At 38.0% G+C, this 27,837-nt stretch overlaps 2 protein-coding genes across 5 annotated transcripts; one reads left to right on the top strand and one right to left on the bottom strand.

Moving 5' to 3' along the window:
- Nucleotides 1-109: 109 nt before the first annotated feature.
- Nucleotides 110-10,934, top strand: FBXL3 (F-box and leucine rich repeat protein 3). Of its 3 annotated transcripts, none has more exons than XM_060184067.1 (4): nt 110-1,783; nt 2,372-2,494; nt 4,754-4,925; nt 8,499-10,934. In XM_060184067.1, the coding sequence occupies exons 2-4, from the start codon at nt 2,480-2,482 to the stop codon at nt 9,140-9,142; spliced, it is 831 nt and encodes a 276-aa protein (XP_060040050.1). In that variant the 5' UTR covers nt 110-1,783; nt 2,372-2,479; the 3' UTR covers nt 9,143-10,934. The 3 variants fall into 3 exon arrangements, with proteins under 3 accessions (XP_060040050.1, XP_060040049.1, XP_060040048.1); XM_060184066.1 differs by lacking the exon at nt 110-1,783 and adding an exon at nt 1,843-2,103; XM_060184065.1 differs by lacking the exon at nt 110-1,783 and having other exon boundaries at nt 2,256-2,494.
- A 1,388-nt stretch (nt 10,935-12,322) lies between these two features.
- On the bottom strand, nt 12,323-21,638 carry CLN5 (CLN5 intracellular trafficking protein). 2 transcript variants are annotated; one of them, XM_007533873.3, is made up of 4 exons: nt 21,235-21,638; nt 17,675-17,840; nt 16,528-16,753; nt 12,323-14,484 (listed from the first exon to the last, which is right to left on the bottom strand). In XM_007533873.3, the coding sequence occupies exons 1-4, from the start codon at nt 21,417-21,419 to the stop codon at nt 13,973-13,975; spliced, it is 1,089 nt and encodes a 362-aa protein (XP_007533935.3). In that variant the 5' UTR covers nt 21,420-21,638; the 3' UTR covers nt 12,323-13,972. The 2 variants fall into 2 exon arrangements, with proteins under 2 accessions (XP_007533935.3, XP_060040047.1); XM_060184064.1 differs by having other exon boundaries at nt 17,675-17,820; nt 21,235-21,368.
- Between the last annotated feature and the right edge of the window lie 6,199 nt (nt 21,639-27,837).

Consider the following 27,837-nt stretch of genomic DNA (forward strand, 5'->3'; position numbering starts at 1 on the left):
CTGTTGTTGGACACCTGGGTTGCTTCCAGGTTTTGGCTATTACAAATTGTGCTGCTAAGAATATATGTGTACACAGATCTTTTTGGATGGGTGTGTTGGGTTCCTTAGGATATATCCCCAGGAGAGGAATTGCAGTATCATAGGGTAGGTCCATTTCTAGCCTTCTGAGAGTTCTCCAGACTGTTCTCCACAGAGGCTGGACCAATTTACATTCCCACTAGCAGTGCAGAGAGTTTCCTTTGACCCTACATCCTCTCCAGCATTTGCTGCTGTTACCTTTTCTACACTTGATCTTAGCCAAAAGGCTGAGAAGCAATGCTTTTACCTTTTCTGATGATGACTTTTTTCTTTCTTGTTTTTTAAACCTTTCAAAGTACTGTTCAGCTCTGGGTAATGGTGGTGTTGGGGGTTGAACCTGAGACTTTGGAGCCTAAGGCAAGAGAGTCTCTGTAACCATTATGCTATCTCCCCTGCTTACAGAATGTTTTTTTTGTTCCTTCAGGGTTATTGCTGGGGCTTGGTGTGGGCACTGTGAAACCACTATTCCTTGAGGTTTTTTTTTTTTTTTTTTTCTTTAATAGGATAGAACAGAGAGAAATTGAGAGGGGAGGGGAAAATAAAGGGAGAGAAAAACACCTGCAGACCTGCTTTACCACTTGTGAAGTGACCCCCTTGTAGGTGGGGAGCCAGGGGCTCAAACCAGGATCCTTGAGTCGGTCCTTGGACTTTGTACTATGTGTGCTTAACTCAGTGTTTGGCCCTTTAAAGAATGATTCTTAACCTAGAGTTACTGTAAAACTAGAGTTTGGTGTGCTTCCAATATTATGCTAAATGTTGAGGAGCAGAAGGAGAAACCAGGTGATGGGAATGGTTGGGGTGTTCTAACCTACATCCTAGAATGCACAAGGGCACTTTAGCCATCTCATAGAGAGTAGGATGAGTTTTGCAAATAAAAATAGAATGTGTAGTTACATTTAAAATTTAGATAATAAATAAAAAAATTAAGAGTATGTTTGTGTGTGTAGTGTGTGTTTATTTTCCAGAAAAAACAAATTTTGCTGTGCAAAAAGAACCACATCACTAAATTCTCTTAAGCTCTCTAATAATACTTGTGTTCAGTCATTGCTGACTATAGACCAAAGAGGTTTGTTAACAGGTATACACATAACATACACATAATTTTGAGAACATTAGTTCTCAAAATTCATATGTATCAGAAACACCTCAGAGACTGGTTACACACAGATTGTTGGGTTCTACCTTCATAGTTTTAGCATCCAGATGGTCTGGGGTGGTCATGGTAATTTCTCCTTTAAGAAACTCCTAGGTGATGATGTTGGTACAGGATTGCACTTTGAGAAACAGAGAAACACTGTTGTAGGGAAACTTTTATGTATGATATTGTGAACCACGTTGAAACTGGAATATACCAGTTTTACAACCAGTTCTTCAGAATATTTTTTGGTTAAAATAATTTATTATCAGTTTGGAAATTAAAGTAATGGTATTACTTTTGACTTTTCTAAAATGTTTTTTAGCCCAGGGAACAACTTCCTTTTTTATAGAATGCCTTCATAGATCCTTAAGAGGTGTTTTTTTTTTTTTTGGCCATATTACTCTTCCCTTAGGAAATTTCTATGCAGAAGAATATGCAGGAGAAGCTACTTTTTGGTTCAGATTTTCATGCTTGAAAGGTTGGAGGCTCTCCTTTTATTTCACATTCATTTTCCCATTAATAACATTAATGATGCATCCTAGGCTGGAATTCACTTGAACCTTCTGAGTAAGTACTCAGTTTCTGGTACCTTAAAACATGTTTGCTATAGACATTGTATGATCAGGTCCACTATCAAGTAAATGTAAGTATTTTTCAAAAGATAATAAACATATATATTTTACTAGGTTATATAGTCAGTTTGGAATAAATCAACTTCAAAGCAAAGTTCAGTTTTTTTTTTTTTTTTTTTCCACCAAGGTTATCACTAGAGGCTTGGTGCTTGTGTGACTCCACTGGTTCCTGGTGGCCTCCCCCCTCCCCTTATAGAAGAAGAGATACCTGTAGTTCTGCTTGCTCCATCACTCATGATGTTTCTCCCCCTGCAGGTGAGGACCAGGAGTTTGAACCCAGGTCCTAAATGAACCACCACCACCTAGTCCCTAACTTCAAAAAACAAGTCCGTTTTTTGCATTAAATAATTTTTGTAACTGCCCTTGACATTTTTCAGGACTTAAAATTCTCAGGAGGATTGATGACATAATTCTTGAAATTTCAGTGCAGAAAACCAGTAAATGTTTCTTGTTTCTGTAAAATTAGCAAATACACAGAGAAATGTAAATGTATAGCCAAGTAAGTGATACTTTCTTTTTTAAGGTGGACAGCAGCAAAGAATCAGCTGAAGCAGCTTGCGATATATTATCACAACTTGTGAATTGTTCTTTAAAAACACTTGGACTTATTTCAACTGCTCGACCAAGCTTTATGGATTTACCAAAGGTATCTGCTTGCTTTTTTTAATTATCTGTTATTGAAAAACAAAACCATTTGTTTTGCTGACAATGGGAGTATAATAATAGTAACATGTAAAATGGCAAACTATTAATAACTATTTGGAATTCTAATACTTTAAAAAAACTTTTCCTCAATCCTCTTATGCTTCCTTGATAAGTTTAAAGAGTAAATTGCAGAGAATTTTATAGGAAGTGCTAAAAGAATCAAATGAAACTGAAAAATGAGCATGCTGGTTTTTTTTGGAGCTCCTTTTTTGGAGCTGAAACTGAGAAATGAGTATGCTCCCTTTTTGGAGCTTCAGAGGAGATTGGTAAAAATACAGTCAAAGAAAAGTAGACAGTACTGGTATTATCAAGAGTGATACAGCTTACTCATAAAGTCTTCTGGTATGGATATAAAGGTTTCTTCTTGAGAAAAATAAGTATCAATATAACTCAGATTACACATTTTATTTAAAGAAAATATTTTGGCATGTGAAGAATTATCTATTTTATTCACATGTACTAATGTCTTGCATATAATTAAAGGTAGTCTGTCAATTATTCTCTTCCAAGTGAGTAATAAGAAATGTACATTTTTTAATTTATGAGATTTTTTAAAAATTTATTTTCCCTGTTGTTGCCCCCTTTTATTGTTGTAGTTATTGTTGTTACTGATGTCGTTGTTGTTGGTTAGGACAGAGAGAAATGGAGAGAGGAGGGGAAGACAGAGGGGGAGAGAAAGACACCTGCAGACCTGCTTCACAGCCTGTGAAGCGACTCCCCTGCAGGTGAGGAGCGGGGAGTTCGAACCGGGATCCTTATACTGATTCTTGCGCTTTGCGCCACGTGCGCTTAGGCTACTGCCCGACTCCCTGAAATGTATATTTTTTAAAAAGGCAGCTGTTAAGACTATGATTGTGTTAGCTAATGATATACAGTGGCTAGTAATTTGAAGAGCTTTATTAAAGTAAACCACTAACTGAAGTGTAGACACCTCTTTAAATACTCATCTCTTTCTCCCCTCTCAATTTCTCTGTTCTATTTTTAAAAAGTAACATTTAAATAGTTAATCAAAGTTTGAGTACTTAACTAGTAATTTAATCATAGTTAGAAAAAGTTAAGTATGGGGATATGAACAGAAAGGTAGTATTTCATCATGCTTTTTGGCTTTACTGCCATCCTTTATTCACTACTGTAGTGGATTTATCAAACTAAGTGGGGTAAGGTCTCTTTTTGCTTTCTTGATTTTTTTTTTTTTTTAGTGGTTATGACTTCCTAAATCTGATTCAGAGTTGTATACTTTGACCATGCTTTATTTTCTTACAATGGTTTCTTCTAAGTCAGATTCAGTATCAAACAAGTAAAAATGAGTAAGAGTAACATGTTCAAACTGGTTTGCCACTGTCTAGCCCCCCCATATACATGAGTAACTGTTGTATCAAATATATATAGGAAATGGAATATAATACTAATTGGTATATTTGCAAACAAAATACATTAAAATAAAATGGACTTGAAAATACTGTAATTTATTTAAAGGTGTTTTAAACTTAGAATTTTATTTATGATTAAATTATTTTAGAAATCTATGTATGAGCTTCCATATTACAAGTGAGTCATAGCTTCTTGGGTTGATTTGTTGTATTAGTTTTTTTATTGATTATGCTAATTGCAGTTGCTGTATGGCCACTGCTATAGACTGAAAAGGAACACTGTTCAGGGGGCCAGGCAGTGGCGTACCTGGTTAAGTGCACACATTACAGTGCGCAAGGTCCCAGGTTCAAGTCCTTGGTCCCCACCTGTAAGGGGAAAGCTTCAAAAGTGGTGAAGCAGGGCTACAGGTGTCTCTCTGTCTTACTCTCCCTCTCTGTCTCAACTCCTCTCAATTTCTCTCTATATCTATCCAATAAGAAATAAATTAATATTAAAAAAAGGAATACTGTTCAGTGTTACAGAATGTGCTAGAATAGGTTTCCAGATAAGGTGGTCTGAATTGTCTGAAAGACATTCTCATCCTAGGTTTCAGAATTTTTCATTTTACTTATCAGTGGTGTACGCTAAAGACATTATTCCCAAGGATTGTTATCATTTTTCTCACAGATAAAAAGACTCTTCAGAGGTGGCAGAGAGTTACCTTTTTCTCCTCACAACAGAACAAAAGGATGCTGCCCCTAAAACAATCATGACATGTATCATTAGGGTTAACATAAAAACCCATCAATTTTCATTAGTAAAAATTGAAAGTGTTTTTTTTGTTTTTCAGTCTCATTTTATTTCTGCACTGACGGTTGTGTTTGTAAACTCCAAATCCTTGTCCTCGCTTAAGATAGATGATACCCCAGTAGACGATCCATCCCTCAAAGTCCTAGTGGCCAACAACAGTGACACACTCAAGTTGCTAAAAATGAGCAGCTGTCCTCATGTCTCTCCAGCAGGTAGGTGGTGTTCTTTTTACCAGTAACTTATAGTACATTGTACTGTTGTGTTTCAATTTTTTTTTTTTTTTAACTATGATCAGACTAGGAGATAGCTTACCTGGTAGAGCACACACCTGATTATGCTCAGAGTTCCAGATTTGAGTCTCAGCACCAAATAGGGAATGCTGTGTCTCTGAGAGAAAGTGTATAAGGTGGGGTATACTGTGATTTGGTTCTTGCTTACTTACTGGGCTTCATCCTTTAAGATGTTCTCTTACTTGCATATTGTATGTTGTGCTGCTTTAGTTCTTAGAATGCTTGTGCTTTTTTCCCTCCGTGTTTTGGTGTTTACACAGGAAATATGGTTTCCTTTTACCATTAATCTTTTGCTCTAGTTGGATCTATTGAATTCTTTAGCTCTTACTGTGCTAGTTTGGGGGCACTTTTTTCTAGTTCCTTATTCCTAGTTATAGTCCCAGAGGATTGTTAATTTTCTACTTGTTTAATTAATTTCTACTAGTATGCGGATGTCTTGTTCCTCACCTTTGCCATCTTGATACCATAGCTTGAGATACGACACTGATTATCAGTTGATAAGTGAACAGTTGATATAGTGTTCTGCCTTGGTGATAAGCTAACATTTGCCTCACATTTCTTTTAAATAATTTTTTTTTCCTCCAGGGTTTTTGCTGGGGCCTGGTGCCTACACTACTAATCCAATTTTCCTGGAGGCCATTTTTTCCATTTTGTTGCCCTTTTTTGTTATTGTTAATTGTTGTTATAGCTGTTGTTGTTGGACAGGACAGAGAGAAATTGAGAGAGGAGGGGAAGACAGAGGGGGAGAGAAAGACATCTGCAGACCTGCTTCACTTGTGAAGTGACCCCCCTGCAGGTGGGGAGCTGGGGGCTTGAGCCGGGATCCTTGTGTCAGTCTTTGCACTTTGTGCCATGTGTGCTTAACTGGCTGTGCTACCTCCCAACCCCCCTTTTTTATGATGAAAAAAGTGGGACAAGGGATTGAACCTGGGACTTAAAAGCTCAGGCACACCAGCCTCACATTTTTTTTTTAAAGTTGAATACTTGTTTTCCAAAACTTTTCTATCATTTTAAAAGGTGAATTATTTTGGCACATAGCAGTTTGCTTCCATCATTCTTTTTCCCTTGGCACAGATTATTAAGAAATAGAAAAGTTAAGAGTCCAGGTTGTTTATGCTTTGTACTATTTTCTTTTTCAAAGTAAATTGTATGACTTTGGACTGGAAAGATAGCTCACTAGGCAGCGTTTGTGTCTTGCCAGGCTTGAGCTTCAGCTGTAACATTCAAATGTGAATGTTACAGCATTGGGGGAAACTGCTTTTGTGCTGTCAGTCTTGCCACTCTATCTGAATGAAAAGTTAGTCCAGGGGCAGTGATATCATATAGGCAAAGGACTCAGCTCTATCAAAAGAAAAAAAAAAGTTGTATGATTTTGCAATACCAGCAACAATGGATTTAACACCAATTCTGTAGCAGCCTTAATGAGACATAATTCATATACCATAGTGCGCATCTTGTTGACTTTTGGTATATTGACAGAGTAGTTCATCCATTGCTATAAACAATTTTAGAACAGTTTTATTTTGCCACAAAGAAAACCATAAACAGTTTGGTTATCCAAAATCCTTATCCCAGCCAGTCTTATATGTGGTTCTTTTACTTAGTTTGGTGTCTTCAAGGTTCGCACATGTTAGAGCATGTATCAATATTTCAGTTTTTTGTTGACAATATTTCATTATATGGATAGATCACGGACATTTTTGTTTTGTTTTTCTATATATCTAGGAGTGAGATTGCTGAACAAGTAATCAAATAAACCATTTGAGACTGCTAGACTATTTTCCAAAGCAGTTGCACCATTTTATATTTCTGTAAACATGTATGAAAGTTTTAAAGCTTTGCCACACCCTCATCAACAGATCATCTTTATAGTGGTTAAAAAAAAATGAAGACTTTCAGGTGGCTTTGGTGGGGTTTAAATAAATGGGGAGTTTATTTCATCTCAGTACAATGTATGTTATGGTGTCATTTAGATATAGAAAAATAGGCAATGGGACAGAGAGGTAGGTTAGGCCAGAGTCATGAGTCCAGAAGGTAGTTACCAGAGCTCGGCTACATGTGTTCAAGTTTCCCTGGAGAGGCAGCATGGCAGGGGTCCGAGGTGAAGGAAAGTACGCAGGAAAGGAGACAGTTCTGGCAGGCTGGCTCTGTTTGAATTATTACTTTTGCTATCTCTAGGTAGCTGCTTCAGCTTCAAAATAGAAATAATACTTATTTTCCCAGATCATTTGGATTATCTTTGGGATAATAATCTATTTCCTGATATAACATGCTTGGCCAATAAATAGTAAACAATATGGTGAATATCTTGTTTGGTTCTGAACATAAGGAAGGGATGCAAATAATGATGAATGATCCTTTATCAAGTAGTGTATGGTGTCTTTTGGGGATAAAGTTCTGATACTAAACCAAGTTATCCGCTCCTAAAGGTTTATTGAAGTTTTGAAGCATAGGTTAAGTGTAAAGTACCCCTTGAAGAACTTCTTTCTGAGTATGTTACAGCTTTAAAAGTCATAATATGTATTTCCATTAATGTGAATTGTATAGTTATCTTTTGACTCAAATTGACAGATTTATATAATGGTATATTACTATTTTCTTCCTTAACATTTAGCATGTTTACTATACAGTGTTAATAGTCAAATTGTTTCCTGCTCACTTATGGAAATGTTTAGGAGGGGCTGGGCAGTGGTGCACCCAGTTAAGCATACATAGTACTAAGTACAAGGACCCATGCAAGGATCTGGGTTTCAGCCCCTGGCTTACAGGGGGCACACTTCACAAGCTGTGAAGCAGATCTGCAGGTATCTATCTTTCTCTCTCCCTGTCTCCCCCTCCCTTCTCAATTTCTGTCTGTCCTGTCAAATAAAACGGGGGGGGGGAGAGGGGGTGGTTGGTGGTGGTGGCTGCCAGGAGCAGTGGATTCATAGTGCCACCACCATTGATAACCTTGGAGGGAAAACAAAATAAATAAAAATTAAAAAGAAATGTTTAGGCTGGCCAGTGGCATACTTGCTTGAGCACAGATGTTCCCATGTGATGTGCAAGGACCCAGGTATAAGTCCTCAACCTCTACCTGGGGGGAAGCTTCGCAAATAGTGAAGCAGGGCTAGAGATGTCTTTCTCTCTTTCCCTCTCAATCTTTCCCTCCTCTCAAGTTCCATCTGTCATTTAAAGTAAAAAAAAAGTCTACGGTCATACCACCCTGAACACGCCTGATCTCGACATTTAATGTAAAAAGGGAAGATAATATTAGGAAATCTTTTATGGTATTAGATTTTAAATCAGTTACTTTTTCTTATAAGCAAAATTATAATAGATTTTAAATGCTTGGAATTTACTTTCTACTTGTTCAATCATACCACTCAGTTTTAAATTGTATAATGTTGCTGTAATGGAAATTTTATAACAAATGTAATTAATTACATTTTTTGAGACAATTTGTGTTCAGATTTATGAGTAATGAGTTCATCTTTATTTTTTTTCCCTTCCAAGGTATCCTTTGTGTAGCTGACCAGTGTCATGGCTTACGAGAACTGGCTTTGAACTACCACTTGTTAAGTGATGAATTGCTTCTTGCTTTATCTTCTGAAAAACATGTTCGATTAGAACATTTACGCATTGATGTAGTCAGTGAGAATCCTGGGCAAACACACTTTCATACTATTCAGAAGAGCAGCTGGGATGCTTTCATCAAACATTCACCTAAAGTGAACTTAGTAATGTATTTTTTTTTATATGAAGAGGAGTTTGATCCATTCTTTCGGTATGAAATACCTGCCACACATCTTTACTTTGGGAGATCAGTAAGCAAAGATGTCCTTGGTCGTGTGGGAATGACATGTCCTAGACTGGTTGAACTAGTAGTGTGTGCTAATGGATTACGGCCTCTTGATGAAGAGTTGATTCGCATTGCAGAACGCTGCAAAAATTTGTCTGCTATTGGACTAGGAGAATGTGAAGTCTCATGTAGTGCCTTTGTTGAGTTTGTGAAGATGTGTGGTGGCAGGCTGTCTCAGTTATCCATTATGGAAGAAGTATTAATTCCTGACCAAAAGTATAGTTTGGAGCAGATTCACTGGGAAGTATCTAAACATCTTGGTAGGGTGTGGTTTCCAGACATGATGCCTACTTGGTAAAACCTGCATGATGATTATCACTTTAACTCTAATCTTATTATAATAAAACTTTAATTTCCTGTAGTGTGGATGTAATTCTACTATTTCGTGGCATGGAAATTTTATATCTGCATTGAATATTTAAGGGTTGTCTATTGGAAAGCTTGTGGAATATTTTTGACCAGAGAACTAGTATGTTTCTTTAACCCAATAGCAATTAAATCTCAGAAAATTAAAGATGTGGCTTAGACATTAAATAACCAGTTATAAACATTAAACATTTAGCCTGAAGGAAACAAAACCTACATATTATCTAAGAAGCATTAATAGGTTTTGCAAAATGATCTCTATGCATTTTTTTTAAATGTAAACTTGACATTTTAGGGTCTTTAGTTATACATACACCTGTTATAAGGTGTTTAATATAGCTCAGGAAAGTGAGCAATTTTATTTTGAGAAAAATGTAGGCTTTATTGTATCTAATGAAAAATATTAAACATTTTTAAATGTCACAGATTAAAGAGATAGAAATAACTGGAACACTTAGAAAATTAATGTCACACAGTAGTTAGCATAGAATAATAGAGTCAGCATCAAATTTAAAGGGGAAAAATAATAGAAGGCAAGGAGTGTTGACCTTTATGTGTCTTCTAGGTTTGCTCTGTAATCTGCTAAACCATGTAAATTCTTTTCTGTGATAAGCTGTTATGTATATGGCACTTGAAATATGTCAAGTAAGGGATGCTTTACCATTTCTCAGTTTTGTTTTTCTTTGATTAGTTTTGAAGTATACAATAATTAAAATGAAATACCTGTTTAGAAAAAATTGAAATGACTAATGGTACAACTTCAAAATATTTATAAGTTGTTTGTATGAAAGAATATTAATTTCCAAGGAAATTCAGTGCTGGTTCTTTTTCTCCATTTTGAAATTATAGTTATGTAACTAGAACTTTTGAGAAATCATAAAAGGAGCATTAATGTACAGTTCAACAGAACGAGTAAATTGAAAGACTTTAAATCTGTAAAAATGCATTTTAAGTAAATACTGCTTGATGAACAGGAAAAATGTGATAATTTACAGATATTTATGTTTAAGTTGGATAGTAATTTTGATTATTTTTATGTGAATAAAGGCAATCCCTACATTGTAGAATTCATAAAACTTTTAAGACTGGGGTTACTTTTTTTTTTCTTTTAACAGTATATAAACTCCATTACTGAGTACTAGTACGAGCAGACTACTACCCTAAGGGAAATTAGATGTTGTCTGTCACCAATGGACTAGAATGCATAAAATTATAATTTTTTTTTTTTGGCATCTTTGGAAGCTAATACTCGAAGATCTATACCTTTTAAAAACATATTACCTTTCCTAAAATTAAAAAGGTGTTTTTCTACAAATTTTGTGGTTTGAAAAATGGTAATGGTATTACAGCCACACATAAAATGAAAGTACTCAGGTGTGGAAATTAAAAAAAAAAACCAACAATTCCAGTAGTATAGGGTTATTGATAGGACTTGGTACCTATATGACAGTTCCACCATTTCCAGCAGTCTTTATTTTTGTCTGATAGAGACAGGAAAATAGGGAGAGAGAAAGTGGGACACCTGGGGGCTGGTTGGAGGGGCACGAGGTTGCGTGCACATGTTACCATATACAAGGGCTTGGGTTCAAGCCCTTGGTTCTCACCTGCGGGGAAAGCTTTGTGAGTGAAGCAGTGCTGTAGGTGTTGTCTTTCTCCCAATCTTCCTTAACCCTCTTGATTTCTTGCTGCCCCTATTCCAATAAAGATAATTTTAAAATATTTTTTTTAAAAAAGGACACCTGCAGCACTGTTCTACTGCTCATGAAGTTGCTTTCCCCCTGCAGGTGGAGACATCAAGCTTGAACTTAAATCCTCTTGCATGATAATGTGTATGCATTATTGGGAATACCACTGTGGATCCTCTCCCTCTGATTAAATAGCAAAAGGCTTTTTTATTGTACAAGAAATACCTTTTTAATATATGAACTTAGTCTTTCCTGGAACAACAATGCACAATAATTTTTGACAGTACACATAATAAATTCTACTAACCAAAGCTTTACTTAGCAATTTTATTTTTTGTAAAAACTGAATTTCATGGTGCTTACTTACGTAACTTTATAAACAAAATGCACAGCACTTAATTGTTTATACTGTAAAGTATATGTTAAATGTTTTTACCAATTTTGAGAATAAAGAATTACTAGTGGTATTGTATTATAATTACTAAAACACACATATTATATATATTTGACTTAAAAACATGTTTGTAAGTTAAACTTAAAAATTTAGTTTTACTTTCCAATCAATATTTGATGATGATAATGTTTAATATTAATGTTTATGTCAGAATGGCTTTTTTTAAAGATACAAGATTAGGCAAATGGAATATACTCATGAAATAAGCACTGGTGCCTAAAATAATAGAGAATGAGAAAGCTTATAAAGCAGATTATTTAGAATTAAAATTCTTAGCCAGTCCTTGAACCCAGCATGCTTTTTAGAATTATCTTTATATAAAACTAAATGATTAGAATAGTTTATATATATATATATATTCTGTTATTTTATTTGCCAAGGACAGAAATTGAGAGGGGAAAGGGAAATGGGAAGAGAAAGAGATATCTGCAGCACTGGTTCACCACTCATGAAATTCCCCCCCCCGTGCTTAGAATAATTTTTAAACTACTGAAATTGTTCTCATTTTCTGTCTTCCCACCCTCAATAAATAACTTTACCTTGGTGATCTAGACTATTTTAACAAAAATATAAAATATATAGGTATAGTTGAATATTACTGTAGATATTCTCTAGCCCTACTATATCTCTGGGGCTGGTTTTAGAATTATTACCAGGGAAAGTGGGGAGTTGGCTCAGTAAGTAAAACACACCTTGCGTGCATTAGACCCTGAAGTTCATCATTAGCACAGCACATCACAGAACTTTAGTTCCTCCCTTTGTCTCTGTAGAAAATAAACTTAAAAAAAAAGTTTCTTAGACAGTCAGAAAAATGTTAGTTGCTTGCTGAACCTAACTTCCCTTTACAAAGGGACATATTATATGATACATAAAAAGGATACGGGGTCCCTGAGTGTTTGCCTTGCATGAGGCCTGAGTTTGATCTATGGCACTACATGAAAGCATCAAAAGACATGAGTCAGAACTCCATGGATGGTGGAATAATGCTTTATGCTGTCTCATTCTCATAATAAATACATTTTAGAAGAGGATACAAAGCCTTTTATTCCCAAATTTAAGAGCTTGCCTTTATAATAATCAGTTCAATATATATCACTAATACCCTATCTTATTTTAAATATGAGAAAAAAGTTTGAAGTACAGGAAGCTACTTAGACAATAGAGGGTAAGTGTGAGGAAGATGCTGAAATTAAACTTTGGTCAGCATATTTTCCCTTAGCTGTGATTAAGGAAAAGCCTGTCTATGGTTTTGGAATACTACTCTTTGTATATTACATGCTAACAAACCTTAAGAAACATTTCCATGTCCCAGATGTTTGAGTAACTGAAGAAGCACTGTGCTGTCAGCTCAAAGTCTAGGTGAGTAATACAAACACGGAAAGGTTGGCACATAAACTATGGTAGGCAAGATCAAGGATAGCATTTTGTTCTTTGATTAATTGTTATTGCTACCATTTATTGTTTACCCTACTATCCCAAACACAGCTTCAATCTTTATTAATTCTGGCATTAGTCATTTTAGAATGAAATTAAGGTTCAGAGATGTTAAGATGTTTAAGTCTCAGAATGCCTGTTACTGGCCACTTCTAAATTAGTAGCCTGAAATGTGTTCTTTGATTTTGAGAACAATTGGAAGGAAAACCACTCCAGCAATAGTGTAAGGTAGCTTAACTATTCCATTCTTTAAGAAAACAAAAACTAGGGCAGGGGAGAGAGCATAATGGTTATGCAAAGAGACTTTGATGCCTGAGGTTCCAAAGTACCAGGTTCAATCCCCTGCACCACCATAAATAAACCAGAGCTGAGCAGTGCTCTGGTAGGAAAGAAAAAAAAACCCAACTACTTGATGTAGTTCCAAATGTCCAAATGTTACAAAAGCAACAACAAAAAGTTGTCAAAACAATAGTCAAAACAACAACAAAAAGCGTAAATTTTAAGTTTAAATGAAAAAATCACAACTATTGTAAAGCGGAATAAGTGGTTCTCATCAGTGAGAATATTTTTAAAATCTTGGCACACTAGATCCATAACTTTAGGCTATGGGGTCCAAAAATCTCATAATTTACATGAACTATTAAGTATTCATATACCAGGGTGGGATTTTATTTATCTATTTACTGGTGACAAATTGAGAGGAAAGGGGAGAGGCGAGAGGGAGAGACAGCTGCAGCATTGCTTCACCACTTGGAAAGCTTCCCCTCTGCAGGCAGGGACTGGGGACTTGAACCTGAGTCCTTGTACATTATGTTATGTCCAACCAGGTGTGCCACCGCCTGGCGCCGGGTTTTGTTTTCTTAATTACGAGAATATATATTTATTGACGTGAGACCATAGCACTCACTTCTGGATTAAACTTGGAGTTTCAGGTTTGTTAATCCTGCATTTGCTATTTACCTGGCTCAAATTTTGAGGTATAAGTGGGAAATCACTAAACTAGCTCACATTGACCAAATACAATAATGGTTTGAGCTTCTTTCCATGAAAAGAAAATTTGAAATACTATTATACAACAATTTTATCCTCGTATGTTTTATTTTTCTGTCCCATAGAAGGCCAAGAAATTAATAGAGACCATTCCCTGAAAAACTGCTGGTATGCAGGTAACTGGAGAAAAAAGACAGTGTTAAAAGCCTGATAATGCTTTGTTTCTGATAGGCAAAGGGATTTCTTCATAAGTTATTTTGACAAAAGGGAATTTCATAGGTAAAAACCAATATTCAAAATTATAAAACAAATAGAATTGTCTGTGTATAATCACAGAATCAAAAATTTCCAAGAGACTGAACAGGAATTCTCTAGTTGACAAATATGGTTTGAAGGGGTAATAAAATTTTTTTATGGCCAGAGCAAGAGTCTTGTTTCCTGCTGGTCCAAAAACAGATGTTTCATTTCCCAAACAAGTAGGTTCTCCACTGTAGAGAAATATTCTTGTATAATTGGTTTCTGTCTTCTTGAACTCTGCTCCAAGTTCAGCCAACTTGTTATATGTCCTTAACACAAACTGAGAACAGTCGTAGGATTCAAACCATGTCTGTGCCCCTTTTTCTGGGCTGGCTTGGACTGTCCATGTCTCATAATAAATCCCTGTTTCATTGTCCCACTTTACCCAGTTTGCCATTTTGTTAAACATGTTTCCTGGTAAAAGGAAAAACACACAGACACATAAACATCAAAGTTAATCATGCTAGCTTTAATAAATGCCCTAACCTAATTAAGACCATGACTACACATGTATAAACAAAATTTCAATTTCCAAATCTGCACTACATAATAGGAATCCAAGTTTCCTGAATGGATTCTATGGAATCCACTTTTTATTCCATTCTTCAAGGTATAGGATTTTTCTGAATTGTAAGCATGATGTATGTATAAAGAGAAACCTTGGGGGCCAGGCGGTGGTGCACCTGGAAAAAGTGTACACATTATATTGAGCAAAGACCCAGGTTCAAGCCCCAGGTTCCCACCTACAGGAGGAAAGCTTTATGAGTGGTGATATAGAGCTGTAGGTGTCTCTCTTTCCCTCCCTATATTTATTTACTCGCTCTTGATTTCTCTCTCTATCCAATAAATAAAAGATTAAAAAAAGATTAAAAAAAAAAAAACCCAAAACCTTATGTACTAGTTCTATAATCACTTAAGTTGTATCAAAGTACTATTAAACACATGCACAGACCCTCTTTACCTCAATTACTGGGTTAAGAGGCACAAGAAAAGGAAAGAAAGAAAGATGGGTGGTCTGGGAGGTGGCACAGTGGATAAAGCATTAGACTCAAGCATGAAGTCCTGAGTTCAGTGCCTGGCAGCACATGTACCATAGTGATATCTGGTTCTTTCACTCTCTCCTATATTTCTCATTAAAAGGGGTGTGTGTGTGTGTGTGGGGAGGATGGACGAGTGGAAGAGGAAAAGTGGATATGGCAACGAGTGTAAAACTGCAGATAGTAAAACATGCAGCTTTTCTCTTGGGACGCACAGAACACATACAGTATAATGGTTGCCGGGGCGCAGCTACTTTATAAGTCTGGCTTACTAATAAAATGAGAAGAAACACCACACCCCAACCACCTGGAATAGTTCACATTTTCCCTTTTCTCTCTTACTTGGCAATTGTGATTCTGTTAGCAACCTAAGTAAAACATGGTATGGAGGCACTGGTTACACTGGTTTAATTGAGGTCAGCAGAGGCATTATCACACAGGAAGAGATCAAGTAGAGAAGCATGAAGAAATACAAGCAAAGTCCCAGAGGTTCCAGGACTGGGAGAAACAAAGTTTTTAAGAGAATGAGAAAGGTTCTTTTCTGTGTGTTTTAAGATGGCAATAGATAATTACTAGAACCAGGTTATTTGGGAGGTTGGTTTACTTTAAAATCCCATGGTTAGGATTTTCTGTACCATACATAACCTCACCATGATTTATGTCATTTAATGCTATTTATAAATAACTATCTTAGATATTGACAGGACCAGTTGTTTCTGATCTCCCCACTTTTAGATTATAGCTGATTTGGTATTTTAAAAAAAAGTTACTAGAAATGCTTTAACAATTTAAGCCCAGTGCCTGAATTCTTTCAGTCAACAAAACTGACTGAAATAGTGTTATAAAACACTATTAAATCACTAATTTAAAAAATTATAATCTTTACATTTGACTGCTAGGATTGAATTCCACTTACTTCATTGTTTAACTCCCTATCTGTACAGTGGAGAATGTAAGAGTATCTCAGAGGGTGTTGTGATGATAATGCCATATAAGAATGTATTTAGAACAGTTTCAGACCCAGAGTAAATTGACATGATTGGTTGTTATTGTTATTTCTCAACATAAAAAAAGCCTTAATTTATCATCACTACATATCTCTTCCTAGATACAGTTAGGCCCTTCTGACAATTTTTTTCAGGGATTTTATGGACTTTACTATTTTAAAAGTCTGATTTGGTGATACACAGTGCTGTATCATTTCATTTTTACTATGGAAATAAATCAAGATACGTTATTTATTGCCTATAGGTGAAATTTTGAGGTTAGTCATGTCAGTGGGTCAACGGTGTCAACAGTACATTTTTGTAAAAATGACCTCTAAAGAAGTATAACAATACTGAAATGCCTCAATGAAAATAATTTGTTTCATTAGGAGACTGGTGTAATCATTAAATACTCTTACACTTCTAAAACTTACCTGATATTGTTGCTACCAGTACTAATGTTCCATTTTCCTTCCAGTGTATATCATCAATTCCTTCAAAAAAGCAAGCAGCACCTTGATTACACCAGAAGGGGGCATTTATTTCAGGTCGGAGGTGGGGAAATGTGCAGTTTCCAAGTTGGAAAAGTTCATACCATTCAATTGTATAGTTTTTGCCAGTTAAGCTACTCTTGAATCCAATGGCATCATGCATAATTTTCTGTGTAAAGATAACATGTTATTGTGAGGTAATCATTAATCTAGGAGTCAGATGAGAGAATGTGATTTCCACAACTGCCTATCAAGTACAGCTGCTCAGCTGTTCTTTTATGCTGCCCTTGTGTCCACGCCAAGGGAGACTCTTCCAGACCCTCATACACTAGCTAGTTGGCCCGTGAAGCTCATTTCAGGAAAGATGCATATTATGTGCAAACATTCACAGTTTTTAAAAAAAATTTTAATATTTATTTTCCCTTTTGTTGCTCTTATTATTTTTCATTGTTGTTGTAGTTATTGTTATTGATGTCGTCGTTGGATAGGGCAGTGAGAAATAGAGGAGGGGAAGACGGAGAGAAAGACACCTGCAGACCTGCTTGTTAAGTGACTCCCCTTCAGGTGGGGAGCCGGGGGCTGGAACTGGGATCCTTATGCAGGTCCTTGCGCATTGTGCCATGTGCACTTAACCTGCTGCGCTACCGCCCGACTCCCCATTCATAGTTTCTTATGGCTTAGAGTAAGTATGAAAAATTCCCATGCTATAGTTCTAGGAAGAAATCTCTGTATCTCACAAGGTGATGAGAGGTTAAAATGGTGAAATAACCTAAGGAAAAATACATAAGACAAATCCTAGAAATGGAGAAATGTTTCTTGCCTGCCTTGCCCCTTTTTCTGGGGCCTTTCCTTTCTGATTTTTTAAGAGCTACGTGTAGGAGTTTGGATTCAGAATATTACAAAGGATGATGAAAGAGATTTTATCTGCTAATGTATCACAAACAATATGTTAGTTTGAAAATATTTTGACTACTTATTTTAAGTATGCTTTAATGTAGTACTGTCTAAATAACATGTCCTAAAACCAGCCACTTGAATAGTGACTATTGGATTAATTAACTAGAATTTTAAGATTAAGATACATCCTTACCAAGTGTCCTAAGAGGCCTCCATATTTAAACTCCCATACTGGGGCCTGTAACCTATAGACTTCAATTACATCATGATCCTTCATCACTGGGATGGGTGAGCCAGTTGGGCAGAAAGTATATTTAGCTTGACAGTACGGATCTGCTTCTGGACGAAAGGAAAAGCGTCTAATAATAAAAACAAACAACAACAAAAAAACTTTGATTCCACAATCTAGATCTTCTTGCACATTTTAGAATATTAATTTAGAAGTAATTTTTTTTTTTTTTTGCCTCCAGGGTTATCACTGGGCCTTGGTGCCTGCACTACGAATCCACTGCTCCTGGAGGCTATTTTCTTCCCTTTTTGTTGCCCTTGTTGCTTATTGTTGTTGCATAGGACAGAGAGAAGTTGAGAGAGGAGGGGAAGACAGGGGAGAGAAAGACAGTCACATGCAGGCTTGCTTCACTGCCTGTGATGCGACCCCCCTGCAGGTGGGGAGCTGGGCGCTGGAACCAGGATCCTTACACCAGTTCTTGGGCTTCCTGCCAACCCGCTGAGCTACCTCTTGGCCCCCAGAAGTCACTTTTAAGAGAACTTTTTTATGGTGTATAAATGTACATGTTACAAGACTATACATGACAAGACTGTACAGCATGTATACATGCTGTTTGTTACCCTGTGAACAAACTCAATGGTGCTTATAATAGAAAGTGGTATATATTAAAGCACTGATAAAATGCATGATTCCCTGTCCCCTGCCCCCAAGTGAGATTTACTTATTTTTAAAAATAGAGACAGAGAGGCAGAGAAGGAAAAAGAAACCACAGCAATGAAGGTTCCTTCAAAGCAGTGCGGGGTTAGGCTTGAACATGGACCATGCATGTGAAAGCAGGCAAACTATCCAAATGAGCTATTTTGCCAGCCTCTATATGAGAATTTTGATGGCAGGTCCATATCTTAAAATTTTTACTATTTAAGATCTCGCTATAGTAGGAAAGTATTTATTAAATAGGACTTTTGTATTAAATATTTAATTCCTCACACAAACATTAAAGTTATTCAAACATTCTTACTAAACAGTGTATTTCCTATTAACTAGCATTCTTGAAAGTTTACTATGTATAGGACACACTACACTAGGAAGAGTAAAATGCAAATGCTTTCTTCCTTGAGTTGTGTGTAGGGGGTGGGAAGAGAAACATAAGCAATGTATGATCAGTGCTAAAATAAATATACAGTCTTAGGACAGACAGTTATAGAAATAACAGTCAACCCATATCTGCAACCTTGGGACAACTACTGTAGCTTCCAATGGAGGGAATGGGGATACAGAGCTCTGGTGGTGGGAATGGTGTAGAATTACACCCCTGCTACCTTATAATTGTGTAAATCGATATTAAGTCACTAATAAAATTTTTTTTAAAAAGCCTTAGGGACACAAGGGAGGGATAAATCATTCTTACTTGGTATGTGAATGGGTAATAATGGGTGAGGGAGGCCAAAAAAGTAATGATATGAAGACTTTGCCTAGGTTTAAAAACATATTTCAGAAGGGTAGGACAGAAAAGGAGACAGTTGGTAAATTAAGAGTGGTGAGAGGACAAAGGGCAGGAACTCATTTGGCCAAGTACAATGTGAATAGTAGTACATCCCTGGAATCCTACTGAGGGGAAGATTGAAAGTAGCAGGTCTGATCTAATTTACAACATCACAAACCACTTTTATGCATTCTAGAAGAGGGGAAAGAGGAAGGCTAAATTAAGGTTGAGAGATCAATTGCGAGGTCACTCAAGCAATGCAGCAAGAAAGTATTCACAGCAACAGGACTAGGTGGGAAGATGCAGGTGAATTCACATCAACTTAGTAATCAACTTGCATATTTTGCACTGGGGTAAATCAGGGCAATTTCTATTTTATTCTCTTTAGAATCTTGGATCATTTAGCTTCTATTGTTCCACAATCCTAATACATCAAAATTTATTTTTAAAGAAGTTAGCAAAATTTTGATGTTAGTCAAAGATATTACAGCCCTTCCCAAAGTTTATGGGATTTTGGTACATTGTGGGTGGGTGCTTACCTGGTTTAAGAAAATATGTAACTATATACAGATTTAATGTGCCCACAACAAAATCCATTTTAGGTAAAACCATTTAGCTTCTATTGTTCCAAAATCCTAATACACCAAAATTTATTTTTAAAGGAGTTAGCAAAATCTTGATGTTAGTCAAAGATATTACAGCCCTCCCCAAAGTTTATGGGATTTTGGTACATTGTGGGTGGGTGCTTACCTGGTTTAAGAAAATATGTAACTATATACAGATTTAATGTGCCCACAGCAAAATCCATTTTAGGTTAAATGTGACTTTGGAAATTATTTAACTGTGAACTTAATAAAACTAAATTTATTATAATCAGTTTAATGGATTAGGTGAAGGCAAATACCTAATACTTAAGATTTTAAGGGAACAGAAAAAAAGGTGTCCTGCCCTAATCTTAAATAGTTTGGGGGGGGGGGGTTTACAATGTCTGCTTTGTTTTAGTTAATGTTTTTTGCTTCTTAGGAATATTCTTACAACATTTTCAAGAAAACCAGCTTTAATACCAAATGTCTTTCTTTTTCTCCTATCAAGCAACACAAAGAAGGGCACAAACCATCAAGTAAGTAGAAGACACTGCAATTCAACTTTGAGATTAGCTGGCATTTCCTGGATTTGATTCTACTATTTCAGCTTGCAGACTGATACAACCTGTTGCACTGAGATACTGTGTATCTCAAGATCACAAAGCTTGCTACCAAGGAGTCTGCTACAATTCACAGCAGAACGCTGAATTAGGGATCCCTCCAGTCTCCCAGGTTATTGTTTCCCAAAACAGTATGTTGACAACCAAAACAGCTGGGAGTTTGCAAAAGTGGTTGCACTTTCCCCTTCCAGATGTTGACATCATGCTTCCTGTTTGCATGGTAGTCTTAGGGTGTGGAAATACTTTTCTAGGTCAAAGGTCTGGATCAGCTTCACGGTTTGCAATCTCTGTCCTTGATTTATGACCAGCATCCCACCTCCAGGCTGATCACCGTGAACAAAGTCCGGAGACTTCCAGGTTAGCCCAGGCCCTAGGTAAGGGGGGATTCCTGGGGCGCGGGCTTTCAGCGATAAACATCTAGGAGTCCCGGGCAAACCAAGTCCAGTTGGTCATGCTGTTACGTTGTGCCAAAGGTTAGGCACTCGTGATAACAACAGCACACGAAATAAAAGATGCTATACGCGTCTCCCAAACTTTCCAGAAAGTCGGTTACTTATATTTAAGGGTCACCCCTTATAGTGAGATAAATTTAAAAAGTCCTCTTTCTTCTGAGATCAGGCCATCTCGCAAAGGGTTCAGTAGTCCGGAAAGAAGGTCCCAGAGGGTCGCGGATTAAGCGCTGGCCCAACCCACATCGACACACAGACACCGACACAGAGACACATTCGCCGAGTCCCCGAGACCCAGACACGCCCCCTCCCGCCGCCCGCCAGCCCGGTCCATGCGCGCGCCCGCCCGTCCCACCGCCGCGCCCGCGAGCCACTTCCCTCAACTCACTTGTAGGGCACCGGCCATTTGCGCCTGGAAGGGCTGCCCTCAGCCGCCGCCAGCCAGAGCACCGCCAGAGCCCAGAGCCAGGGTGTGCGGCCCCGTTGGACCCCGATCTCCGGGCCGGCGCTCCCCGCCTGCGCCATAAGGGCCTCACGAGTCAGGCGACCTCGGAGGCCCCGCCAGTGGCGCATGCGCAGAGCCGCTCCCCCGCGCCGTCCTCGGGACCGGGTTGGGGTTGGAGTCGGGGCCCCTCCCGGCACCGGCCGCTGCGCGGCGCTCCCGGGTCACGGCTGGACCTGAGCGCCGCCCCTCCCCCAGAGCTCGCTCGCTGGCTCTCGGTTTCTTCCCTTCTTGCGGCAGCCTCTAAACTTTGGCTTCCTGGAAGGAGTTTCAGTCAGGCCCTCACAGGATTGCGTCCGGGACACACACACACCCCGCGGGTTTTGCTTGAAAGAATTACAAGAGAACACACCCGACACATGTGCAGTTGCTAAATTCTTCCTGTATTGGGTTCTGAAGCAGGATTCGTGCAGAAGTGAAATTAAAGAGCAAAAGCTCGGGTACAGGCATCCCCAAAAGCCTTTGAAACAAGTCAAAAAAAGGTCTTTTTTTTTTTTTTTTTGGCAGGGGGGGAGCGGCCTTTACAAGTGGTGAAGCAGGTCTGCAGTTGTTTATTTCTCTCTCTACCTTCCCCTTCCCGTTCAGTTCAGGAGCAGTAGATTCTTAGTGCAGACACTGAGTCCCAGCGATAATCCTGGAGGGAAAAAAAAATCTATGCAAAAGTTCTCTTGTTTTATATTTATTTATTATTGGGAGAGACAGAAATTGAGAGGGGGAGAGAGAGGGAGGGAGGGAAAGAGACAGACACCTGCAGCCCTGCTTCACCACTTGTGAAGCTTTCCCCCTGCAGGTGGGGACCAGGGACTTGAACCTAGGTCCTTGCACACTGTAATGTGGGCACTTAAGCAGGTGCGCCACCATCTGGTCCCCCTTTAAAAATATTTATTTATTTATTTATTTATTTATTTATTTTATACCTTACGTCGCACCTGGGCCAGCTTTCCGTTAACCCTCTGAAACCAACAGGTGAGATTACCTTACTGAAACTCTTCCCACTTCATATGTGCAGCGTGAAGTACCTTATTCCAACTCCATGTGCACAAACTTGGTGAAAACAAAATGTTGGTGCTCTCAAGGGCACCCCTGTGCTATCCTATCCTCGACATTTTCTCCCTCTAGGAGTATGGCCCCAAAATTCTTTTGGGGAGCGCTGAAGGATAGTGTTTCATGCTTCTATAAATGCTTCCTGCTGAGAAATGGACTGTAGCCTCGACAATCCATACTCTAGACATACCTGTCTTGTCCCTAACCTACCCCTAAAAGGTTGAGGTCCTGGAGAGGTGGTCCTCAGGGATTCCAGCTGAGTCAGGATGATATTCCAGGATCATTTAGAATTGAGAGCACAATCACCTCTAGAACACAGTGAAGTCAACCTCTGCAGTTCATGAGACACTTACCATGTAGACTTTTAAGTCCCTAAAAGGCACCTTAAGGATGTGGACATTTATAGTTTCTTCTTTCACAGAACAGCAAACAGTACTTCCCCCACCTCTTTGTGGTAACATTTGCAAGCCCGCTGCAAATGGCTGCAATGGTTAAAGGAGAAGACCTGGGAAATAGCTCACTTGGATAGTTTACTGCTTTGCCATGTGCATAACCCAGGTCCCAGTCAAGTCCCCATTGTGTTGTTTCTGCCTCTCTATCTTAAAAACAAAACAAAGCAAAACAAAAAGGGAGCGGGGATTGGAGGGAGGCTGGAAATAACTATCTTCCATTAGTTCAAGTCCCCCATCTTTCTCCATATCTCTGTCTCTCGAACACATAAAACACACACACACACACACACACACACACACACACACACACACACACACACACACACACACACACACACACAATTGCTGGTTCTATTTACCAGGTTAAATACTTATGTGAAGGTTCAGTCACACCCTTCCCCTGCTCTGCACATTAGTATTGATTTACAATACTGTATAATTGGGCAGGTGTGTGGAGTGGGCTTGATAGTTTCACACCTTGTATGTGTATAAGAGTCATCACCCGAAAGAAACCTTTGTACTTATTTCCCCAACACCTCTATCCAATCCCTCTAGAGCCACCATATTTTCACTGCAAGTTCTACTCACCTTGTCCCCAGAGGCCCAAGTTTGCTCCCCCTCCTTTTTTTTTTTTACCTGTAGAGTAGTATTCTTTTTAAAAATTTTTTTCTTCTTTCTTTCTTTCTTCCTTCCTTCCTTCCTTCCTTCCTTCCCTTTTGTTGCCCTTGTTGTTTTATTGTTGTAGTTACTGATGTCATCATTGTTGGATAGGACAGAGAGAAATGGAGAGAGGAGGGGAAGACAGAGAGGGGAAGAGAAAGATAGGCACCTGCAGACCTGCTTCACCGCCTGTGGCTGGAAACTGGATCCTTCCACTGATCCTTGTGCTTTGCACCACGTGTGCTTAACCCACTGAGCTACCACCCGACTCCCCTGTAGAGTAGTATTCTATTGAGTATATATTCTAAGTTTTTTCTTGTAATTCAGTCCTGTGTTGATGGGTATTTAGGTTGATTCTATATTTTGGCTACTGCGAATAGTGAAGTTATGAAACAGTGGTACATTTAACCTTCCCCCTTCTATTTTTATTAGTTATTTAGTAATGGTTTACAAGATCATAAGATTACAAGGGTATAGTTCTACACCATGTCCATCACCAAAGTTCTGAAAGGCACTCCCCATCATAACCACCATAGTTCTCAGATTCTTTATTTCTCTTTCTTTTTTTTTTCCTTTCAATTTCATGCCTCTCAATTAGGGTATTTATATCCACCAAATAAAGGACTGGGAGTGGGATTGTAGATCACATGCTATTTCCTTATTTATTTGTTTATTTATCTTTAATGAATCTTCATACTGTTTTCCATAGAGGTTACAACAATTTACATTTTCACCAACAGTGCATCAGAGCTGCAAGATCCTATTTTTAACATTCTAAACATTTAGGTGGACATACATGGAAATTGAAATATAGTGTCCCATTTAGAGAGTACTTGCAGGATTCTGAGTGGTCCTGCTCTTGAGTGTGGTTTAAAAGTGATTAAATGTGAGTCTGGTGGTAGCACAGTGGGTTAAGTGCACGTGGCGCAAAGCTCAAGGACCAGCGTAAGGATCCCAGTTTGAGCCCCCGACTCCCCTGCGCTTCACAGGCGGTGAAGCAGGTCTGCAGGTGTCTACCTTTCTCTTCTCCTTTCTGTCTTCCCCTCCTCTCTCCATTTCTCTCTGTCCTATCCAACAACGATGACAACAAGAATAACTACAACAATAAAACAACGAGGGCAACAAAAGGGAATAAATAAATATTTTTTAAAAATTAACTACAACAACAATAAAAAAACAAGGGCAACAAAAAGGGAAAAATAAATAAAGTGATTAAATTAGGAAACTGCTGTCCAAAGCAACATTATAGTTTTTGTCAGTTTTAAGCAAGTGATGGAACCATGCACTAGAAAGTCACCTGCAGGTCAGGACTTCTCTAATTTCCTACTGAGACTAATGTCAGGTTGGTCTTAGTGGTGGGATCCCCTTCTTAGGTTTGCAGTCTCTTAATTCTGTATGCAAGAAGTCTGACGGGGAGAAAGTGTTTTTCTCATATTCACCATAACACAGACTCTCAGTAGCTCCCATCTGTTCGGTTTTTGTTCTGCCTTCTGTTCCTCCTGGCTGTGACCCCAACACCCCAGGCTAACATTGCTATGGACTGTTATCTCTCTGAGTACTGATGCCTTTCCTCTACTACATTTTTTTTGGTTTGTTTTATTTTAAAACTTGAGGGCCCATCAGTAGATTGGCATTTAATCAAATGGTTTCCTTTGTATCCATATCTTGTCAGCCAAAGATAAAAGCACTGTGATCATAGTCTGATAAAATCAAGTTTATTAACAGTTTAGTGAATATTAATGTTGAAACTTTATTTAAATGAAGGCAAGTATCTAGAAAGGGGTTGATCACACTTGTATAAATCAGCCAACTCTGAAAGTTTGCCTCTCCTGCGAAAAATTCTTCTTTCCCCCTCTAGTGCTAGGAGGGGCTAGGCTATATTCTTCTTTCCCCCTCTAGTGCTAGGAGGGGCTAGGCTATATTCCCCCTCTAGTGCTAGGATTCTTCTTTCCCCCTCTAGTGCTAGGAGGGGCTAGGCTATATCCTCCTGAGATGACATAGGGGGTTATTAGCTTTGCATTTTGAGAAGTTCATGTAAGCATCACCAAGAATACATTTTCCAATTTTCCATCTCTTGTTACTTATATCCAAATCAACCCAGTATATTGTAATACTTGATGCTGTTGCTTATGGTTAACATTTGCAGTGTAGGAGAATACACATCAGAGACCTGTCACTTCTCAGAAAAAGAGTTACAGATTTCTGAGTAGGGTGGAGTTTAGATACAAGGTAATTAAGAGGTATTTCAGTTGCCTCAAACTAAGCAAGGTAGGGTGTCAACACACCGACTCAATTGTGATGTCTAGACTACAAAGTAGACTTTTTATTCCTTGGAATAATATGAAGTTAAAGTAGGTGAAATTTATGTCTAGAAATTCCTTATTGGGAATTCTGCATTTAAGTTGTAAAGGTTGCAAATCGAGGCTGCTTCTTTATATCGAGTGAGACTCTCCAGGCAAAGGTAGGGAATAATTTCAAACAACATAGTCTCTCTAAGTTTAACTTTAGAAGACAAGTTTTCTTGTAGGACAATAGGAAAATATTATAACACTTTTTGCAAGTCTACTGTTGTAAGAGTCAAAATCTTACTATTTGAGTGAAATACCATTTTCTGTTAATCACTGTTTTTACTTTCTGTGCCAAACTCAGGAGTGGGCAAACTGTTTTTTTTTTTTTTTTATTAATTCAACTTAAATCTGTACTTTCTCACTTACAGCCCTATATAATTAATTCATTATAGGCATTAAAAAACATTATTCTTGGCGCAAAGCACAAGGACCGGCATAAGGATCCCAGTTCGAACCCCCGCTCCCCACCTGCAGGGGAGTCGCTTCACAGCCGGTGAAGCAGGTCTGCAGGTGTCTATCTTTCTCTCCTCCTCTCTGTCTTCCCCTCCTCTCTCCATTTCTCTCTGTCCTATCCAACAGCGACAACAACAATAATAACTACAACAATAAAAAAAACAACTAGGGCAACAAAAGGGAATAAATAAATAAAATAAATATTTTTTTTTTAAAAAAGCATTATTCTAAAAAGTACATCAAAAGTACTTCCAAAGTAGTCCATGGAACACAAAGATTAGAACTCCTGCCCTGGGTTCTAGTGGTGGTAGCTTACCTGGTAGAACACACATGCTGCAATTTGCAAGGACCCAGGTTCAAGCCCCCAGATTCCACCTACAGGAGGTGAAGCTTCACAAGAGGCAAAGCAGTGTTGCAGGTGTCTTTCTCTCTTTCTCCTTCTCTATCACCCCCTTCCCTCTCAACTTTTGTCTATATCAAAAAAAAAAAAAGCAAAAACATTCCTGTTGTTTGCACACTTTAATTTTAATGCAGGAAGTTAACAATACTTCGTGTTAACTAAAAAAGAAAGTAATCCCCCTCCTAACAACAACAAAATTTATAAGACTTCAGAATATTTACATATTTTATAGCTCCTTTGCTGGTTTAAACATGTATCAAACATATATATCCTGTTTTATTACCATCTTACCATTATCTTAGATCAATGATAATTTTATTTTATAATTTTTTGTCATCACTGAAGCTTTATTGCTCCAGGATGACTGTTTTAGATACAATGAGAAAGACACAGGGAAAGAAGGAAAGGCACCATAACACAGATTTTCCTTCAGTGTAGTGGAGACTGGGCTCAAACCTGGGTTATGCAAATGGCAATGCAGGAGCATTCTCCAAGTGAGCTATTTTGCTATTCTCAAGATTTTGACTCAGTGAACATACAGTATTTGATCCTTTCACTAAACCTGAAAAGGGCTATTTTTACATATAGATTGAGGAAAAGTAGGCACAATAATACTGACTGAGAAAACCTTCACAGTATCATCTGGTAGGAATCCCCAGCAGGCAGACCTCAGAACCTGCTCTTACCAGGTTATCCTGCTTTTCAAGTTCTCTATTGTGACTTATTTCTCCCTTCCCTGTTCTTTCTTTTCTACTCTTCCTCCTCCCCCTCCCTGATATGAGTAAAACTTTATTTATTTATTTATTTACCAGAGTACTGCTCAGTTCTGGTGGTGGAGGGGATTGAATTTGGGATTTTGGAGCCTCAGTCATGAGGGTTTCTTTGCATAACCATTATGCTATTTATCCACACCAGAAAGTATTTTCACAAGTAATTGTATACCATTTATAGATATGTTGAAAACCATATAGGGAGTGGTGAGCAGCTTTAAACCTTGGTTTCCATAACATCATTATCAATCAAAGACTTTTCTATTAATTCTTCTAACCCCTCTTCTCTTTCCCTCAAGTAGCCATTATATTTTTCACTGAATCTGAGTCATTTTTTGCCCATTTGTTTGCTCTAGTTATTT

Source organism: Erinaceus europaeus, unplaced genomic scaffold (assembly GCF_950295315.1).
Source record: "Erinaceus europaeus unplaced genomic scaffold, mEriEur2.1 scaffold_1124, whole genome shotgun sequence".
In the NCBI taxonomy this organism is placed as follows: Eukaryota; Metazoa; Chordata; class Mammalia; order Eulipotyphla; family Erinaceidae; genus Erinaceus; species Erinaceus europaeus.